Below are 22,752 nucleotides of genomic sequence, written 5' to 3'. Positions count from 1 at the left end.
TCTCAGCATTAAAAAGCATCACAAATTGTTATTCTTCCAAAATAGGATATTCGATTTTGATGCACTTCCCTAGATTCAAAATGGCCGAATTGTGGCCATTATATTTTAAAGAATGTTTGTCTGTACCGTATCTCTGACACGACTGATTGCAGTTAAACTTTTCACATATGTTATATGTCAAGTTACACATTTGTTTTCAAGTTGCAATTTAAAATTGTATGTAGGAGAAATGTACTACGGTAAAATCTTTGTGGAACTAGATTTTGTGAATGATTTTGTTCAAATGTGGTACAGAGTCTATGATGTGCATTAACTTCTGGTTAATATAAGACATTGGTCAGCTTCCCTATTCCAGCCTATAACTTATTAGTGCATGCCCGGTAACTACGACAATTTATGGTAACAGGAAATCTTTTTGTTCAACGAATGAATGAATGAGGTATATTTCACTATAAAACATACATACATACATACAGATTATATTATACAAATGACTTACAAATGAAATAAACAAATGAGTAGATAAATTCAGTAAGTAAGTGTATAATTCAGAATTTATATATATATATATATATATATATATATATATATATATATATATATATATATATATATTAGATATGTATATAAATTGCTTATAGTAAGGATCATGGATATAGTTCCCTAGAACTAGTCTAGTCCATGACCCTTAACAAAATAAACATATACCGTATATAATAATATTAACAAGCCATCATGGCACAGTCCCCGTTAGTTATCGAATTTAAGATATATAGTTTTGTTTATAGTAATATAGCTAGAATATAAACATGTCAGGAATATGATTATGATGATTGTTTAACATTTAAATGATTGACTTTTGTATACGATCTAAAAATAAAATAACGTGCACCAGGAACCCGTAATGTATAATGTATGTACCAAGTTAGAACAAAATCCATCCACAAATGCCAGAAATGCTTGATATTTGATGATATTTTAGCACAAAAATGGCCACCATTCGGCCATTTTTAATAGGATCGTCAAACCAATATATCTGTATATCTATGACATGATGTATAATGAATATTTGAAATTTGAACATAATCAGTCACAGCAAGTCAGAGATATGGCACTAGAACCACATTCATTAAAACAAAATGGCTGCCAGTCGGCCATTTTGAATCTTATCTGAAAAACAAAATGATGTGCATCAAGGTCCTATAATGTCCAACGTATATACCAAGTTTGAACAAATCCGATTTCGGACTGCGTCCGAACGGGGACTAATAAATTATATACAAGTACATAGTTTTCTAAATAATTGAGTAGACTGAAAGTCTTAAATTAAACAAAAACTTAATCATCCAAATTCAATACTGAAAAAAAAACTTACAAGAAAAAAGAAATGCACAAGAAAATATATGAAATAAAATTATAGTGTACCTTTCGTCATTTCACTGACTTAGGGGAGCATTTGTTAATTTGGATTTAAATGTGTGCCTTTATTACGTTTTTGAATGTGCAAAGGAGGGAATTCCAATGGTTTGTTGCAGTAAATTTTATTGTTTGTTTTGGCATGAAGTTAGATTAATTTGGGGAACATAAAACTTTCAGCCATTGCTAGAAGTGCTGCGTAATGTTTGGGTATTGTGTCCAGATAATAATTTATTGTATGTGCAAAACGACTATTTTTTTAGACAAAAAAACAAATAGATATGTTTGAAGCTTGCATAACTTGTAAACATCTAATATTCCACGTTTACGTCTCTAAACAGTAAGAAATTCGGGCAAGAATTAAAAAAATAAAAACAGTAGCGTAATCTTAATGCCGAGATAATACCCATTTATTTTGAATGAGTGATATCAGACATTAACACGTTGCCTATGTGAAGTATCACCCAGATCGATTACACGATTTCTGCTTATCTGTCTGAAGATGCAAAATAATAAATTGGGTAGTCTAAAGTCTGGAAAAAAGATTATAACCCAAAATGAGAGTAGTCCTTCGAGGATTTCAGCTCAACTTGGCGCGATTCCAAGAAAAAAAACTAATGACACTGGTGCAATTCCAATAAATAAATCTACCTGTGAAAACGACGCAGTGGAGTACGATAACAATTTGGCCATTGAGACGGATGTCATCAATGAAGCTTGTGCCGGTGAAAACGACTCCGACACTTCCCAAAAGAATGTAGACATCCAAAATCCTGAGATAGTCTCCTCCATCGCGCCTCAAGGGTCAGAAGCCCTCCTGACCTGCGAAAACACGCAGAAAGGTACGGAACGCCCTCACCGTTCAAAGAGTGTAGATCAAATGATACCAGTTGTTAACTCGTTTACAACTGAAAGAGGCTCGACTCGCCTTTGTGACTCGTTGCCACAAGAAAATATTAATCAGTCTGAACAAATGGACCCGGATGAGACCCCCCGTGAATCGAGCTCTCGTATAATCGAGGCTGGTGCAGTAGAAACTCGTGCCCAGATTTTTGCTCAAAAGCGGAAACGGAGCCCTCTCGTCGTAGCTAAAACTGATGAATTTGATAATCTAATTAATACTGATACGCTTTTAGCTGCCCAACAGGAAGATAGAACGTTAGATAGAATTTTTAAACTATGCAAGTCGAACCAAATTCAACGAAATGGAAAGGGTGGACTCGCTACAGTTCAATTTAGAATGAAAGAGAAATTATTATACCGTTATTATAAATCTCCTAGAGTAAATTTTCCCTGAAAAACATAGACAACAAGTTATGAAAGTTGCGCATGACTCGATTATGGGAGGACATTTGGGACACCGGAAAACGTTAGATCGTATTATGTCGCAGTTTTTTTGGCCCAACCTCCATGCTGATGTAAAACGTTACTGTCAATCTTGTGACGTGTGTCAGAAAACTACGCCCCGGGGAAGGGTAGGCAAGGTCCCTTTAGGACACATGCCATTAATCAGCATACCATTCCAGCGCGTAGGCGTAGATCTGGTGGGTCCCATTATGTCTGATAATCCCCGAAAATATCGGTATATTTTGGTACTCGTGGATTATGCCACTCGATATCCCGAGGCTTCTCCACTCAAAAATATACGTGCTGAAACTGTCGCTGAGGAGTTAGTCAACATGTATAGTCGGGTTGGAATCCCTAAAGAAATTTTGACAGATCAGGGGAAACAGTTTATTTCTGATGTCATGAGGGAAGTATCCCGACTGTTCGTGCGTCAGATGACGACATCACCCTACCATCCGCAAACTAATGGATTGGTTGAGAAATTTAATGGGGTTCTAAAACGAATGTTAACCCGGATGTGCGAAGAAAGGCCCAATGACTGGGATCGTTATATAAGCCCCCTCCTGTTTGCGTATAGGGAAGCCCCTCAAGCTAGCTTAGGGTTTTCGCCATTTGAACTTTTGTATGGCCGTACTGTTCGAGGCCCCATGGCAATCTTGCACGAGCTCTGGACTAATGAGAATGTAGAACCTGAAACTAAACTTACATATACTTATGTTCTGGACCTCAGAAACAGATTAGAACAAACTTGCGAAATGGCTTTAAAAGAGCTGCATAAATCTAGTGATATATATAGACATCACTTTAATAAAACTAAGAAGAATAGACAGTTTCAAGTTAATGATAAGGTTCTTCTCTTATTGCCAGTAGCCCACGACAAACTACATTTGCAGTGGCAGGGCCCCTTTGATGTGAAGGAACGGGTGGGGGAATGTGACTATAGAATTAACAAAGGTGGGAAAATTAAACTTTTCCACGCTAATATGTTAAAGCGGTACGAAGAGAGAGCGCCCTCTGTGACTAAAGATAAGTCTGACACACCCGGACTATTCATGAAAGTCAATGTTGCCTTTATTGATAGTCATCCTTTGGATCATGGGATTGAAGGCCCGGGGGAGAACTTTACTGAATTGATAGATTTTTTTACCCAAAATATGTAACCAGTCTATAAAAGATGTGCACGTGTACGAGAACTTGGATCTCTCTCAAAAACAAGATATTTCATGTTTACTTAACAAACATCAAACAGTTTTGACTGACGTACCAGGACGTACAAACGTTGTTGAGTACGATATCAAGTTGACCACAAGTGAACCAATTTTTACCAAACAATACCCCCTTCTTCTGGCCTCCGAAGATGTGTTCAAAAAGGAAGTCGATGATATGTTAGAACTCGACATTATCGAGAGATCCAACTCCCCTTACTCATCACCAGTGGTCTTAGTAAAAAAACAAGATGGCACTATTCGATTATGCAACGATTACCGCAAGCTTAACCGAATTACGGTTTTCGATGCAGAACCGATGCCTAACCCCGATAAATTATTCGCTCGTTTACATGCAGGAAATTATTTATCTAAATTCGATTTAACAAAAGGTTTTTGGCAAATCCCTTTGTCACTAAATGCTAAAGAAAAGACGGCATTTCAGACCCCCCAGGGTCACATGCACTATAAAGTTCTCCCATTCGGACTCAAAAATAGTCCTGCAAATTTTTCGAGAATGATGCGGATAATCCTAGAGGGTTTGCAGGACAATGTAGTTAATTTGATTGACGACATTTTGATGTACAATTCTACTTGGCAAGGCCATCTTCGCACGATTGAAACTGTCCTTAAACGTTTGAACCAAGCAGGTCTTACTGCCAAGCCCTCCAAATGTTACATTGGTTATGATCAATTAGAATTTCTTGGACATATTGTTGGGCGAGGTTTGTTACAAACAGTTCCTGACAAAATTAGTGCAGTAAAGGAAACGCACCCACCGAAAACGATCACCCAACTGAGGTCTTTCTTGGGCTTTTGCTCCTATTATAGAAAGTTTGTGCCAAATTTTGCAGCCATTGCCGCCCCTTTACATGACCTTACAAAAAAGGGTCAACCAAAACAATTAAAATGGGAAGATGTACATGAAACTGCCTTCACTAAATTAAAACAAGCATTGAACTCTGATCGTATTTTACACCTCCCGAATTTTCGCAAATTATTTGTTCTTAGAACGGATGCCTCTAATGAAGGATTGGGGGCTGTTTTACTGCAGTACGACAAAGAAATTGCGTTTCCGATTGCTTATGCAAGTAGGAAACTTAGTTCGACTGAATCTAGATATGCGGTTGTTGAGAAGGAATGTCTGGCAGTCATTTGGGGGCTAAGAAAATTCCAACAATACTTGCTTCTGAAAGAATTCTGGATAGAAACTGACCATCAACCTCTTATTTATTTAAATAAATCTAAAATGAATAATGGACGCCTTATGAGATGGGCAATGTACCTCCAGTCCTTCAGCTATCGTGTTATTGCTATCAAAGGGTCCCATAATATCGGAGCCGACTTTCTTAGCAGAAATGCCGTGGATTGAGGGCAGATTGTCCATCTTAATAGTTTTATAGGTTAATGTATGCATTTTTACATCGATGCCTTAAACTTTGTGCTCCCTGCTGTCTGCAGGTTCATATTGTAAAATTATTTTACCATAGTAACCTCTCAAACCCGGGACGTGTGTCAGGAATCCAAAGTTTAATTTATTTCCAAGTATTATGCCCTCCCTGTTAGGCTTATAAGCTTTTAAATGCATACATGATTTACATAGAAAGGGGAATACTTTGTGACTTGTTATAGGTGGAGAAATAAAGAAATACTTAATACATATATTGCATGCACGAATTGTTACATTCTTCGCAAGGGGAGCAGCCTGATTGGACGACAAAGAATTTACCTGGGGTGAGATTTGTCTCCAAATACTATGGTACCGAAGACTTGATTCCCGAAAATCAGAATGAATTTGAGGTCAATAAACTTTGGTGAATTTGGTTAGCCGGGTCAACAAACTCGGTTTTGCATTTCTGTCAGTTTGCATAACATTCCTGTCGCACCTGATGTGGTAGTTTCTCGCAATTCTTCTGGTTTCGACCAATTAGAAATGAGCAGTGTAAACAAAGGGGTGTCATCTTGATTTACATATGGGGCACAATAAATTGAACAAGAAAGCGTGCCTTGGTTGGCGTGTTGGACGATCCACCAGAAGTACGGTATAACACAGATAACGTCACCATTGAACTCCGGATTGAGAATTCACTCTCTGGTCGTCCTGGTGTCAGCTATAGTACTGTACAGCGTCCTCGTGATGTGAGCCACCCCTGGAAACCAAGCCGTCTGAAGTTTGTCGCCACGTTTGTTGCTGCAGTTCGACATCGTTACGTCCGGTATAGTACATCTGCCTTACACGCACAAACAGCCAGGTTTCAGTTTCCCCTTGCCTTACCTGCATATTTCGACCGCGGTTACGTTTATCGGAACCGTCTAAAATATTTAGGCAATGCAGTAATATTTAATTAGCAGATTTTGTGAAGCTATTTGTGTATTTACTGTCAAACTTTTGCTCTTTGTATTAAAGTGTGCGTACGCACATTGCAGTTAATTCAAATTTGGTGTCATTTAGTGCTGTGCGTGTATGATGAATGTGTTCGTTCCCTTATTTATCAATTCTCTATGGTTCTTAGATGTCCAATTGTTATTGGCCTGAGATCATTGTCGTCTTGTAACGATAACCATCTTAATGATGTCCAATGCCTTTATGGCCCGTGAAAAGAACCCACAACAAGTGTGATCTATATAGTTTAAGTTATACGAATCACCGTTTGGCATTCGCTTCGTATGAATCATTTCAGATTTAATACAAACATATATATAGACCAATGTCAAGAGGTCTATATATATGTTTGTATTAAATCTGAAATAATTCATACGAAGCGAATGGGAATGCCAAACGGTGATTCGTATAACTTAAACTATATAGATCACACTTGTTGTGGGTTCTTTTCACGGGCCATAAAGGCATTGGAAATCATTAAGATGGTTATCGTTACAAGACGACAATGATCTCAGGCCAATAACAATTGGACATCTAAGAACCATAGAGAATTTATAAATAAGGGAACGAACACATTCATCATACACGCACAGCACTAAATGACACCAAATTTGAATTAACTGCAATGTGCGTACGCACACTTTAATACAGAGAGCATACAGAGAGCAAAAGTTTGACAGTAAATACACAAATAGCTTCACAAAATCTGCTAATTAAATATTACTGCATTGCCTAAATATTTTAGACGGTTCCGATAAACGTAACCGCGGTCGAAATATGCAGGTAAGGCAAGGGGAAACTGAAACCTGGCTGTTTGTGCGTGTAAGGCAGATGTACTATACCGGACGTAACGATGTCGAACTGCAGCAACAAACGTGGCGACAAACTTCAGACGGCTTGGTTTCCAGGGGTGGCTCACTTCACGAGGACGCTGTACAGTACTATGGCTGACACCAGGACGACCAGGGAGTGAATTCTCAATCCGGAGTTCAATGTTGACGTTATCTGTGTTATACCGTACTTCTGGTGGATCGTCCAACACGCCAACCAAGGCACGCTTTCTTGTTCAATTTATTGTGCCCCATATGTAAATCAAGATGACACCCCTTTGTTTACACTGCTCATTTCTAATTGGTCGAAACCAGAAGAATTGCGAGAAACTACCACATCAGGTGCGACAGGAATGTTATGCAAAACTGACAGAAATGCAAAACCGAGTTTGTTGACCCGGCTAACCAAATTCAAAGTTTATTGACCTCAAATTCATTCTGATTCTCGGGAATCAAGTCTTCGGTACCATAGTATTTGGAGACATATCTCACCCCAGGTAAATTCTTTGTCATCCAATCAGGCTGCTCTCCTTGCGAGGAATGTAACAATTCGTGCATGCAATATATGTATTAAGTATTTCTTTATTTCTCCACCTATAACAAGTCACAAAGTATTCCCCTTTCTATGTAAATCATGTATGCATTTAAAAGCTTATAAGCCTAACAGGGAGGGCATAATACTTGGAAATAAATTAAACTTTGGATTCCTGACACACGTCCCGGGTTTGAGAGGTTACTATGGTAAAATAATTTTACAATATGAACCTGCAGGGAGCACAAAGTTTAAGGCATCGATGTAAAAATGCATACATTAACCTATAACACTATTAAGATGGACAATCTTCCCTCAATCCACGGCATTTCTGCTAAGAAAGTCGGCTCCGATATTATGGGACCCTTTGATAGCAATAACACGATAGCTGAAGGACTGGAGGTACATTGCCCATCTCATAAGGCGTCCATTATTCATTTTAGATTTATTTAAATAAATAAGAGGTTGATGGTCAGTTTCTATCCAGAATTCTTTCAGAAGCAAGTATTGTTGGAATTTTCTTAGCTCCCAAATGACTGCCAGACATTCCTTCTCAACAACCGCATATCTAGATTCAGTCGAACTAAGTTTCCTACTTGCATAAGCAATCGGAAACGCAATTTCTTCGTCGTACTGCAGTAAAACAGCCCCCAATCCTTCATTAGAGGCATCCGTTCTAAGAACAAATATTTTGCGAAAATTCGGGATGTGTAAAATACGATCAGAGTTCAATGCTTGTTTTAATTTAGTGAAGGCAGATTTCCTTTCACACACGTTCAATCTTCTTCTGTATTGTGATTTCTTGTGTATATCTTGCTACATATCACAACATGTTGGAAATAGGGTCATGTAACATTCTGAATCTATTTGATATTCTGTGCAAACTTATTTTAGACCGTCTGCTGTTGACCATCCTTAATACTCTGTCGACTCGACTCTAATCTTTTATATCTGCCAAATCAATCCTCCTAACCAACACTTCATTTTTTAATGTTTTTATCCGCTTTCCTTAATCTTTTTTTCAGGGTTCGTTATTTTCTATTCTATCAATAGTATGGGAGGAATTGAAAAATAAGGGCGTTTTCGGAGCTTTATTTTTTCTTGTCGCAGTGTCCATGTAAAAATAAGATGACAATCTCTGCGACATTGCATTTTTAAGTTCTAAGTCAAAATACAGATGATTTTGTGGTTGTTATTTCTTTTGAAATACAGACTGTTGCTCTCTTGGCGAAGTTTCTCATAAATGGGGCTTTGCATACATCATGTTGCATATGCTACATTTAAAAGTGACCATGCAATTTTGTTGATCATGACTGCTTTTGCAGTTCAGTAAATTATTTTTACTACAATTTTGGCAAGTGTTAAGTTGGTCTGAAACAATAACAATAACTATGTCCGCTCATCGATATTCGGTTTGAATATATACATGTATATGCGAATCATAGAATGCGTCGGTGAAAGAGAATACAAATACATTTCGTTCCAATTGTCAATGCCAGAGCAAAGTGCTTCTGTTAAGCTTAATATTTGTCTTGTTCAAAAATAGAACATCAAATCAAATTGTCTTTTCTATATAGATATTAAACACATAGGTGTACACAATATATGTCCGTTTAAAGATGTGATAGATTTTTAAAAAAAATCAGTTTAGCCTAGTAACGTGAATATTTAGGAAAAACGCGTGGTATACATATTATAATGACTAAACAAATCTACATCACTATATATTGAATGTCTTAATCACTATAATCCTATCTCGAATACAAGTTGGCGAAATCAATTTTCGAACCACTTTTACAACTCCGACGTAATATACATACATATTACAGATTTTCTGTACACGAATTCGTCATATTATTCGGTATATAATGTATATATCAGTAACGGTTAGGATGATTCTGCAACGTTCATGAAAAAAGTGTCTGCTCAAAGGATTGGCAAAAATATTCTATACGAGCATTAAACATTATACATTAAACTATTTCATATAATGCAGTACAAAAAGTAATTTCTTTAATCAAGTTGAGTTATGGTGAATGAATTGATTTTGATCACTTTCATTTTCTGTTGGAAAATAAGGATTGAAACATTAATGAAAAATAAAAATGACTTGCTTTGACTTAGCATAGGTTGGATAACGAGCGTTTCATTTCAGTATGAAAAATTGGCATCACTTCACATCGATACATGTTTTTTCAGCTGCCATACTAGGATTGACGTGGAATATACTAACTCTGATTGACATTGGTTCTGCTTTTGATACTGTTAGAGTGTACCTAAATGATGGCTTTCACAGTACACTGCTACACGTTAGCAAGGCCATATTCAAATTTCAATATGTCAAATTTTCTTCTTACAAATTCTTCACGTTCGTAATGTAAATTGTTTACTTAATAACTGTCGGTCACACTTCCCCCGCTCTGCTCTCGTTGAATGATACAGTGAAAACTAATTGTATAATTCACAGGAATTTGCCAACGTATGACAAAACTAGAGCAGAAGTAACACTAATCGGGGCCGTGTTGAATCTTCTCGATTATACATACTACCCTTTGATGTGTAACTATGCCTTTACAGCATACACACCCCTGGCGAAGCAGACATTCTAATATGACGGGAGGTTTGTGTTAATGTGCAATGTACAACAGACGTATGGTTATTGATCATTGCTAAAGAACTCATCAAGATTATGATTAGCATAGCATTCATTTAAACCCTATCCGGAAAATTAGAATATTTCAGAAATCAAAACATTTTAATAATATACCGACATAATATAATTCTTAAAAATCTACAATGTTTCTAAACATATAAGGTATATTTATGTTATAGAGACTTTTTATTGTTTTCAATTCTCTACTTCTTTAGAGAGTGACATAGTATCATCCTGTTTTTCCGCCTCGCACGCTTGTACGTTTGCTTCATCTTCCATGTCCGCGTTTTCATATCTTTTAGAACTGAAAAAGTAAGTACTATTAGTTGTTGCTTATATTTTGTGTGTACTATCAATTATTACATGTATACCACCGATTACTAGGTCATTTTCCGTGAAATAAAAATAATATCGTTTCACAATATTTCAAGTATAATCATATATATATATATATATATATATATATAAGTTATTGTTCATACATAGTTTGTAATTTTATTCAACTTTTTTCAATCATAATTCAAGACAAATAAAATACAAAAATATAGACAACATTGCTATTTTTCTGTAATATTGTGTAGACCTTGAAAGGACTAGACAGACACGGCAATTCGAATCTCTGACGTCATAGCAACATAAATAATATAATTCTGAACGAAAATATTAAGCATACCATAATACGCCTGTAGGTTATAAAAGTACCATATTCACAAATATCAGGGCGAGTTCATGTCGTTCTGTCATATTCTCAACATACTATCTCTGCACTTATACAGGAAATTGTACTGTTTTATGTGAATGGTTTTATCATATTATATCTATTTGTTTGCATAATTAGTTTGGTTAGTTATTTCCAGGACGCTTTGTCGTAGTCTGCACTGTGACGTACTATTCATATCATATTCATGTGAATTTTAATCTAGTGATATTACATAATAAAACACACGTGACCAAAAAATCACCTCTCTCGTAGGAATAATACTGAGGTCATGCTAAATTTTCTAGACTATGATAATCAGTTGCTGGAAGAGCAATGGAAATTGGTAACATACATTTAGTAATTTATTTTTTATACTAAACAATACAATTGAAATCGTATCAGCGAACCTGATTTTCTTATGGATTTAAGTCAAACAAGAATAACACGGGGAGCCATTTACTTACGGGAAATTTAATGGTCTTCGTCGTCTTCTCCTACAATCACCACCATCAATGAACAAAGTCACAATAAGTAACATGATCAGAAGCAGCACGAGTTTCTTCATATTGGGAAATAGTACGATGTAGGAAAAACAATTGCAATGATAGAGTGATTTTGTCTCCCTGCTTTCCTGATTAAAATGATGAATGTACACGAAAGAATACATAATTAACATTACATATATGTGTTGGCTCTTTTTACTTTGAGAACAAACAGCTGGCTAATTCTTCTACATTCCTATTCAATTTTTCTTATCGGACATATGTATTTTCAACGAAAATATGTTTGCTTGTTACAGATTTATTACCGATGTTTGTCAATTTGTGACGATTTGACCCGAGGCCGAACAAAAAAATGTCGTCCTAACGTTCACACCATCAAAAGAGGATATATTTTTCCACTTAATCCACCACTAAAGAGCGCCGTCAGTTGACTAAAGGATCAAACTAGTAATCAAATATTCCAATACTTCAGCAAACAAAACCATTTGTACAGTAGCAGTATTTCCTGAGGCCTTTTGTAATTTGGGGATTATCAGTTGACTTTATATACTATTTTTAGATACATCTAAAATAAGTCTCTCTGTGTTGTTTATCGGCAAATATTATTGATTTTGAATGGATGTTTTTGTCGTTATTTTTGTTTTTAAGTCTACACCTGACCTGCTTCAAGGCATAATATATTTCTAACGTTACCAAGGTGTTGATGTGCTAAAATACTGGGCCTATGTGTAAATGCATCAGGCGAGTTTTGTACACACAAACACTATAATACAAATAAAGTCTGCAAATGGTAAATTGCTAACAACACTAAAGAAGAGCAAATTCACATCTTTAACCTTTATCACCTAGAAACAAATCTACTGCAAATAAGTTATAATGCTTACCTGTCAACGCGTTATATCGAGTTGATTTATTAACATGTAGATCGTGTAAATTATTTCCGCTAGGATAGCCCATAATAGCAAATCCCTTGTATGTAACACGGCTTGCTATTGGTTGATTATGAATGCGTAGCCTTTATCCGCTTAATATTATAATTCCACTTATAAAATCTGCCATGAAGATGTGTAAAACAATGTTTGTGCGGCAATTTCCATTCTTAAACGCAATTGTATCAGGATAGTCTCGTTGGGCATACGAGAGATGACATGTCGTCAGTGACGCATGGATTGCCACACCCTCGATAGCTGATGGAGATCTGACGTTCAGAGTGACTTAAGTTACTCGTGAATATGCCAAGGTGCTATATTCTGACCAATGAATGAGTTATATTTACAACATTCGGTAGATGCGAAGAATATGTGAAGTTGTATGCCATCGACTCAAAGTTCGACAAGTTAATAATATATTCAGTATTCAGGGCAAGATTGTGATTCTGTTTGGCTAAATTCATTGGATTTAGAAGTTAACCTCGTGAAATTATTACCACATAAACTTATGCTTATTCATTGATTTAACCGATTTTATTCTGTGGCCCGCGAGTGTTGTTTTTAGTGAGATTTATCACGAGTTGACCTGAGGTCTAACAACGAAAATGTACACCTGCACACCACCAAAATGTGTGCAAGCCTACCTTTTCGCCACTTTGTAATACTACTGATGATCGCCCTCTGTTGACGAATAGATTGAACGTATGCATAAATCGCAACAAATGAAACTTTCAAAACAAAATTGACCATTTCGTTTTTTGCGAGGCCTAATGCTGGCTATCGATTTTCTTGTATTTGAGAGATCAAAAGGTATCTGCAATTTACTATTTGAATATTCGTCTGAAATAAATCCCTCTGTTGCTTTTTGGGAAGTATATCAATATTTTTCTTGAACAGTAATATTTCATCATAATTTGTATTTTAACTATCTACACTGTCTTCTTAAGGTGAACAATGCATTCACGAATTTCACAAGTTGCCATCAACATAATTCGCCGTGTGTTTAAATACATTAGTGTAAACATATTTGGAGCCTGTTCTGGCGAGCATATGGCAAAACTAATGGTAATTAACCAAATCTCAAGAATATTGTTTTATTATTTTTATATCTCTATTACAACTAATTACTGAAACCCATTCAAGGATAAATGTTAATGTCCTAAATATTGAATAACATTTACAATGCCATATTGCCGTATTTTGAACTGAGTTATGTGATATTAATAACAATATTGAAACACATCCACAGCAAATATTTTTGAACCTGTTAATAAATTGGGTCACATTATCATGAGATAAGCAAATGTAACACGGATTTCTATTGGTTGAATATGAAAGTGTATTATAATTATTCCTCCCCTGAAAGTTGCCATAATAAGTGCCAGCTTAAGATGTCACGTGTTTTGAATATTACTTTGCTACTAACACGTTTTCTGTAAGTTCTCTGTCGCCCAAATACATAACCTGAGGCATTTCGTGCAAAAGCCGATTTAGTATATTAACACATTAGGCCTGAGGACTGTCGACAGTCTTCGACAGCTACTATGTTATAAACTTACGTCTGCCTGAAATACCCGAATGTTAACATCACGAATGATCCCTTGCGGAATAATTATTGTGATAAGATCGGTCTTCCTGATGAATGCCGAGAACAAAATATTTACATGATGCAGATGAGACGAGGTCGCGATGAATCTGTTTGTGGCACTTAATATTGTGTGCATGTACATCTAAACTACAAAGCTTTGATTTCGGTGAGGAGAATTCATGTTCAAGGTAATTATTATTATATTCTTAATTCCATGGTTGTAGCGTCTATAAACCCATATTCCAGAGCCCTGTGTCTTCTACTGGTAGCTCATGAAAATGTCTATAGATACATATGCCGATTAGCTGGGTCACTCCGTCGTCAATGCGTCTTCCTCACAATAATGAAACAAATGTCCGTAATGATTGATGACAATTTATTGCCTTTAAGTATAGCTCAGTACAACCAAACTTTGCAATGAAGTACGAGTACACATATGATGAACGATTGACTGAAATAGCAAATAAATAAAAGAAACAATAAATATCATGTCTCATCTCTACACTAACACATTTTGGCATTATAAATTGACAATGAGTGGTAGACTGACAGCGCCATCTAGTGGCGAAACAACTGACGTAATGCAGCAAAAAATATATGCAAGAAATCTATCACTAACATATCAAATAATCACTTAGAAATCACTAGACATGCGTAATCTATGAAAATATCATGAGCAAGAATAATGTGAAATCATCAAAGTAAAGTACTAAGTGAACAGGGTTTAAAAGCACATGTTATTGCATCATCGGTAAATAAACATTTCATGCCCTCACGCAAATACATGAATTATCACTCAAAAACGCAATCAAATGTTTCATACCGTATTTGTAGATCTTCCCAAGCACAATCGACCTCAGTATAGTCGTATTTCGGTAGTTTCTGTGTTCATTGAACACGATTTGACGTAAAAGTATTTGAAGATCAATAACTTTACCAGCTCTCAGGCAGCAGATAGTGTCTGTGAGTTCGTTATCTACTACCTCCAAAACAAAGTAATAAATGTAACTCGAACTGTAGGTGGCGCTATACCGTCAGCTAACAAAAGGCACATTTAAGTGAAATATAAGATAGGGCTATAGAGCCTAAAATAACATTTCGGTGACAATGACTAAGTAAAAATAATAAAGCAGAACTTTGGCCATAACATTCCGGCCCCTTAATTGTGAAGATCCTGTCGTAACAATTACACAAAACTTTATAAATGCCAAATTCTAAAATTCTTCTAAACTAAGGTGTTTCTATGGGTCAGCATCAAGTCCCACAAATAGTAAGCCATGCACAAGCAGAAAAGTGACATCAACAATGCAACCCATGTATGCGAACCACGCAGACACGCCACAATCATTCTCACGGTAGGCAATACACGTACCATCCAACCCAATAACTACAAAGCCGGCCATCGAATTTAGATACTTTATGGCAGTGGCTTGGAATTGTCAGAGACACCTTCTACATCTACTTCCAAAAGTAAGCACAGTTTGTCAACGGGTCGCAATAAAACATTGGCCTTGGTCTTCACTTTTCCCATTCGCACTAGACCTTTCCGGTCCTTCATTATCTCAATAACTTTGCCCATTGGCCATGCATTCCTTGGGACGGAATTATCTGTAATCAAGACAATGTCTCCTACGGCAAGATTCCTTTTAGGTTGTAACCATTTTTGTCTTTCTTGAAGCAGCGGCAAGTATTCCCTCAACCATCTTTTCCAAAACATATCCGCCAGATACTGAACTTGGCGCCATCTACGTCTTGCGTAGATATCATTTCTATCAAAGACTCCAGGTGGTAAGTTTTGGTAAGATTGAAGCAACAATAAGTGGTTAGGTGTCAAGGCTTCTAAGTCATTGGGATCTTCGGATACTGTTGAAATAGGACGTTCATTTATTATGGACTCAACCTCGCAAAGGAGTGTCTGGAGTGCCTCGTCATCCAGGTGAATTGTTTGCTCCTTAAAGAGGGAAAACAAAATTTTCCTTATGGTTCTGATTTGCCTTTCCCATATTCCTCCAAAATGAGAGCCAGCTGGCGGATTAAATTTCCAGTCTATGTCTACCTGGTGGAGTGCACTACTAATCTTTGTATGGTTCCACCTATCGATTTCTGCCTGCAGTTCACGCTTTGCACCAACAAGATTTGTACCGTTATCTGACCGAACAGATTTTACATTGCCCCTCCTAGCTTTAAATCTTCTAAAGGCATTAATGCAGGAGTCTGTATCCAGTGAATGAGCAATTTCCAAATGAACTGCTCGAGAGGCCATACATGTAAATATTACTCCATATCTTTTGACTGTACCACGGCCCCGTTTGACTTCAAGTGGTCCGAAGTAGTCAACACCAGTGTGAGTAAAAGGTGGGTGATCTGGTGTTATCCGTTCTATAGGCAAGTCTGCCATCTTCTGCTCACCCACTTTAGCTCTGTAACTTCGACAGGTAACACAGTTAGACACTATCTTTCTGACCATTGCATTGGCACACATGATCCAGTACTTATGTCGTAGTCTGTTCAACATAGTATTTCTACCAAGGTGTCCCACTCCTTTGTGTACATCTTCTAAAATAAGGTTTGACACTGGGGAATCTTTAGGAAGAATAACTGGGTGCTTTGCACTGTATGATAATATTGAACGCGCTAGGCGTCCACCAACTCTTATGAGTCCATCTTCCATCATCGGGTCTAGTTTGTACAAATGACTAGTACGTTTAATTCTTGGTTGATCTGACGTTAATGCTACTATCTCCTCAGAAAAATGCTGGCATTGAATATAAGCCACAATACATTTTTCTGCGCTTCTCAAATTATCTATTGTAAGATATACTTCATTTACTGCTTTCTTTGCATTCAACATTGCTGCCATCTTTAGCTTTCTCATCTGTTCATTCACCATTTTGTCTCTCTCTTCTGGATCCATTTCATCTTTACTTAAGGCTTGTTTGTACTCTTTACGTTTAGCAACCCATCTTTGCAGGTTACATTTGGCCATCAAAATCCAGGCAACTGATTTCTTCAGTTTCATCCAACTGGAGAAGCGTGCAAAGAGTCCATCGATTTCTGTCTCTGGTCCTTGTCCTTTGAGAATCGCAGAGTTAGCTTCTCTTTTAACCTCAGGATCCCCATCTATGATCGTCATAGGTATTGCATTACATTTAGGCCATTCTAATTCAGGTCTCCAAAGAAAGTCCGGACCATTTAGCCATCTCTCTCTACGTATGGAGTCATTCACCTTGAGACCTCTGGAAGCGTCATCTGCTGGGTTGGACTTTGTGTCCACGTACTTCCATTGTGACATCTGTGAGCCCTCTCTAATGGTGTTAACACGATTAGCTACAAAGGTATGAAAGCGGGTACTTTCATTTGCACAGTAGCGAATGACGGACATGCTGTCTGTCCAGAAGAATGTTTCACTGAATTTGAAGTCTAGCTCTCTCTGTATCATTTTATTCATGCGTACCGAAATAGTGGCTGCAGACAGTTCCATGCGAGGGATAGTTACTTTCTTCAGCGGTGCAACCCTAGACTTACCAACCAAGAGGGCACAATGAATCTTTCCTATCTCATTTACTAGGCGTAGATATGACACAGTGCCATAGCCAAGCTCGCTGGCATCCGAGAAGTTGTGGATCTGGCAGGACATTATCTTACCAAAACTTGCAGGCTTGAAACACCTAGGTACCGAGATTGTCTCCAGCTGTGGCAGGTCTGCTACCCATCTGTGCCATTTCTGCAGGTCTTTAGGTCCAATATCATCATCCCACCCCATACCACGATGACACAAGTTTTGTAGGATGATCTTGCCAGGTAATACAAAAGGAGCAGCTAGTCCTATAGGATCGTAAATAGAGCTTATTACTGACAATATACCTCGTCTTGTAGATGGACGCTCTTGAATGTCTATCCCAAATCCTAGCGTATCAGATTCAACATTCCAATACACACCAAGAGCACGCTGGGTGGGGAGATCATCATAACTCAAATTCAACTGCTTCACATTTTTAGCTTGACTGTCTACAGGAATTGATTTCAAGACCGTATGACTGTTGGTAATCCACTTGGTTAAGTTGAATCCTCCTTTGCGGCAGATACTTATCAGGTCTTGTACAACGGATATTGCCTTCATCTCGGTATCACAGGATTTGAGGCAGTCATCTACGTAAAAGTTCTTTAGAACAGTATCAATGATTTCCGGCTTGAATTCATCCTTATTAGCTGTAGCAGTCTTGTGTAGCGCTGTATTCGAACAGCTTGGTGACGATACTGCACCAAATAAATGAACCATCATTTTATATACTTCAGGTTTTCTATCAAGTTCGCCATTTGGCCACCAATAAAAACGCAGACAGTCGCTGTCATGTATTGGGACCTTTACTTGATGAAACATAGCCTCTACGTCTGCCATAAGGGCTACTGGTTCTTGCCTGAACCGCAAGAGAACACCAAGTAGGTTGTTAGTCAGATCAGGTCCTTGTAGTAACAAGTCGTTTAAGGATACACCGCACCATTTCGCAGAACAATCGAAGACTACTCGTATCTTGTCTGGTTTCTTAGGGTGGTATACCCCATGGTGAGGTATATACCAGACTCTACCGTCATCTCTATCAAGCACCTCCTGCGGAACCTGAACAGCATAATGCTTTTGAATAATATCCGACATAAACTTTGTGTAGTCAGCATGAAACTTGGGTTCTTTCCTTATTCTCCTTTCAAGTCCTTTAAGTCTCTGCATGGCATAGTCTTTATTATTAGGTAGCCTTGCATCGTCCTTACGAAATGGCAAACCAATCTCATAGTGTCCATCCACATAGCGCATAGAGCTATCTACTTTCTCAATAAACGCTTTGTCTTCTTGAGAGTGTTCTCTCCTATCGTTGATAGAGTGTTCTGGAAAGTCCATGTTGATAGAGCTTCTGACCAATTTATCTAACTGCCTTAGTTCCTCTATCTCTTGTATGGCAATGATTTCAGCTTTATTGACAGTCAAACTATTTTGAACTGTGTCAATCTTATTGTCACCTTCACCACGGACAACATTCCATGCCACCCATCCCAAGAGAGTTCTTGAAGCATGAGGACTCCCACGTGGTCCTGTCAATATTTCTAGTGGAGTATATGCATCGGGTACTCCGTTTCCAATAAGTAATCCCACATCCGCGTTCACCTTAGGCAGATCCAGGGCACACATATGTGGCCATTTAGTAACATCTTCTGTAGTAGGCATGTGGTGGCGCGAAACAGGCATTTTGTGTTTAGTGTAGACTTTTGGTAGCTTCACTGTGTTTTCACCACCTAAATCACTCACTTCAAGGCCTTTGAGAATATAGGTGCTCATAGTATGAGAGACACCCATTGTGTCAAGAGTAATCTTTGCTCTATCACCATTTACTCCCAATTTTCGCATGTCTTCAGTGCAAAAGGATACACTACTGCCCGGGTCAAGGAAAGCATATGTTTCCAAGGCTATACCACTATTCTTAGCCTTTACCAATACTGGGATTATTGCCATAGTACACTCACTGTTACCGGCCCCTGTTTGACCACTCAATTCTTTGTTCACATTTACACATGCGGTAGTGGCTTTCTGGTTGCCGAATTTATTTGGCGATACGTCTTCTGTTTGTTGACAACTCCGTCTGTAATTATCATCATGTAAGATAGTGGGGTGATGTCCTTTACACTGTATGCATACTGCCTTAGAGCGACAATTCTTGCTTTGATGTCCTGGCTTTAAACAGCCAAAACAAACTCCTTTATTTCTTAAGAAATTTAACTTGACATCACGAGATTCTTTTGTCAAGTTATCGCATTTTTCCATAATATGACTGGCACTTTTGCAATAAGCACACGGTTTCTCAAATGCTACATGTATCTTAGTGTACTGGCCAGTGACTCTTGTCTCATTCTGAGCTTGGTCTCCTACTGAACCACCTTGAATTGGTCCACCGCATTCAGCTTTGGTCTCTGGTTTAACATTTGTGACATCTGTTGCAAAGCTTCCCCTTGTTTTCTTAGATTGTGTCCGTATCTTTGAGCCTTTACCTGAATTGCTTTCATTGTGCAAAGCCTTCCTTCCATATAATGGGTCGTTTGCCTGTTCAGATTCGGCTTTCACAAAGTCCACCAATTTTTTGAAAGTGACTGGCTTCCCATTCTGCCTAGCATCATATACTCGGCTTCTCCATTTCCCGTGAAGATAGTATGGAAGCTTACCAACAAGTACTTTCATGTGGTCATGATATTCCATTGACTGCATGGCTTCAATGCTTTGTGTTGCGTACTCGCACTCACGCAGAAATATGGCAAACTCATCAAGTGCTTTAGCATCGTCTGCTTTGATAACTGGCCAGTTTTTTGCCTTTTCTAAATATGCGCTAGCAATCATTTGTACATCACCATACCTTCTCTCAAGCTCTTTACATGCGGCTGGATATCCTTGTTCTGCATCGAGATAACTGTAACCTGTTACTATCTTGTTTGCCTCCCCATAAGTGTACTGCTCGAGGTAGTTCATTTTCTCTTCAATGTCATCAGTAACCAATCCTATTCTAGCATTAAACTGGCGAACAAATTTTTTATATTCTATACAGTTGCCTCCAAATTTCTTGATGTCAGACTGTGGCTTTTTCAATTCTTTCACCACCGCCAGAATATCTTCATTAGACGACCGACTACCTGCAGCAGAGGGCCCATAGCTAGCATCACCCACGCGCTCAAAACCGCAACGCAACCCACGCGCATCGCGCACACAGGTCCCACCGACATCACCATCAATATGTGCAGGAAGTACTGCAGTCGGACTCAATACTGGCCCAATATTACACTCTCCTAAACTAGTGTCCTTATTAGAACTAAACATATTATCAACAACCCCAATATAACTAGGTGTTTTATACATACGGTTTGACTGACATCTAGATAGCTGCTCATTATGTGCTACATCACTTTGCCTTTGAGAAATGTCAATGTCATGCAATCTTTGATCTTGCTCGAATTCATTAGTTTCTAACTCAACCAGAACCTTTCGTCGTGCATCTGACACAGCGATTTCGGTTTCCAACTCCAACTCTTCTTCTCTTATTTTGAGTTGCATCTTTGCTTGCTCTTCTTTCATTCTACGTTGCAGTCTAGCTTGATCTTCTTGTCTCCTTGCATTCTCTGCTTCAATTCTAAGCTGTAGAATCGCTTGTTCTTCTTCAATTTGAAGTTGTTCAATCGCCTGTCTTTCCCGTTCTAATGCTTGTTTTTGCTTCAACTTTGCTACTCTAGCTAACAGTTCAGCCTTTCTTTGATCCTCTTTAGCTCTTGCCATGGTCAATGAGCTCAAGCGTGTTGAGGTACTGCTAGTATGGGATTTCTGTGAATGACTTGAAGGTGTTTTACTAGTTTGTGAAACGCTGTCCTCTGGCCTCACATTTGCATCAAGCAATCTTCGCGCTTCACACTCTTCACGTCTTATCCATGCCCTTGCACTGGCTCCCACACTTTCAAAATGTTCACTTTGTGGTCTGAACCAACCTTCATGTTTAAGTTGGTCCTCTGGTGATAACAGTTGCTTGTATTCATCGTGGGTAATGAGGAATTCCTCGTATAACACCATCCACTTGGTATAGGCTTGCCTTAATGATTTCAAGTCCGTCAGTGGGTCTCTCATTAAAACCAGGATAGAATCAGTTTCTTTATTAAGCTGCTTACATATAGAAGTGCAGTTCCTTTGTTTGACCTCAGTGAAATATTCTTTGGCCCTTTCAGTTTGCACTCTCGTTCGCTTAGCAAACATTTCCTCCATCTTGTCAGTTTGCAGTTGACTTATCCGTAATTACTAGTTGTGTATCAGGTGTATTCCAGAGCCCTGTGTCTTCTACTGGTAGCTCATGAAAATGTCTATAGATACATATGTCGATTAGCTGGGTCACTCCGTCGTCAATGCGTCTTCCTCACAATAATGAAACAAATGTCCGTAATGATTGATGACAATTTATTTCCTTTAAGTATAGCTCAGTACAACCAAACTTTGCAATGAAGTACGAGTACACATATGATGAACGATTGACTGAAATAGCAAATAAATAAAAGAAACAATAAATATCATGTCTCATCTCTACACTAACACATTTTGGCATTATAAATTGACAATGAGTGGTAGACTGACAGCGCCATCTAGTGGCGAAACAACTGACGTAATGCAGCAAAAAATATATGCAAGAAATCTATCACTAACATATCAAATAATCACTTAGAAATCACTAGACATGCGTAATCTATGAAAATATCATGAGCAAGAATAATGTGAAATCATCAAAGTAAAGTACTAAGTGAACAGGGTTTAAAAGCACATGTTATTGCATCATCGGTAAATAAACATTTCATGCCCTCACGCAAATACATGAATTATCACTCAAAAACGCAATCAAATGTTTCATACCGTATTTGTAGATCTTCCCAAGCACAATCGACCTCAGTATAGTCGTATTTCGGTAGTTTCTGTGTTCATTGAACACGATTTGACGTAAAAGTATTTGAAGATCAATAACTTTACCAGCTCTCAGGCAGCAGATAGTGTCTGTGAGTTCGTTATCTACTACCTCCAAAACAAAGTAATAAATGTAACTCGAACTGTAGGTGGCGCTATACCGTCAGCTAACAAAAGGCACATTTAAGTGAAATATAAG

The 22,752-nt window shown here is 37.9% G+C and overlaps 1 protein-coding gene and 2 long non-coding RNA genes across 3 annotated transcripts; all 3 read right to left on the bottom strand.

The window, feature by feature from the left end:
• Nucleotides 1–10,533: 10,533 nt before the first annotated feature.
• LOC146729047 (uncharacterized) lies at nt 10,534–12,540 on the bottom strand. Its single transcript, XR_014928256.1, has 3 exons — nt 12,454–12,540; nt 11,531–11,697; nt 10,534–10,670 (listed from the first exon to the last, which is right to left on the bottom strand). It is a non-coding gene; the product is annotated as an uncharacterized LOC146729047 (long non-coding RNA).
• Nucleotides 12,541–14,445: 1,905 nt separating this feature from the next.
• On the bottom strand, nt 14,446–21,869 carry LOC146729046 (uncharacterized). The gene is made up of 2 exons (XM_085495768.1): nt 14,910–21,869; nt 14,446–14,537 (listed from the first exon to the last, which is right to left on the bottom strand). The coding sequence occupies exon 1, from the start codon at nt 21,867–21,869 to the stop codon at nt 15,504–15,506; it is 6,366 nt and encodes a 2,121-aa protein (XP_085351894.1). The 3' UTR covers nt 14,446–14,537; nt 14,910–15,503.
• Nucleotides 21,870–22,037: 168 nt separating this feature from the next.
• On the bottom strand, nt 22,038–22,752 carry LOC146729045 (uncharacterized). The gene is made up of 2 exons (XR_014928207.1): nt 22,506–22,752; nt 22,038–22,133 (listed from the first exon to the last, which is right to left on the bottom strand). It is a non-coding gene; the product is annotated as an uncharacterized LOC146729045 (long non-coding RNA).

Source organism: Saccoglossus kowalevskii, chromosome 22 (genome assembly GCF_978046115.1).
Source record: "Saccoglossus kowalevskii chromosome 22, keSacKowa6.1, whole genome shotgun sequence".
Classification (NCBI taxonomy): Eukaryota; Metazoa; Hemichordata; class Enteropneusta; family Harrimaniidae; genus Saccoglossus; species Saccoglossus kowalevskii.
The sequence above is the reverse complement of the archived record's forward strand: the minus strand, read 5'-3'. Positions and strand labels throughout refer to the sequence as shown.

Excerpts from the sequence above, each read along its gene's own strand:
- LOC146729046 (XM_085495768.1), bottom strand. The coding sequence starts at position 21,869 with ATGGAGGAAATGTTTGCTAAGCGAACGAGAGTGCAAACTGAAAGGGCC.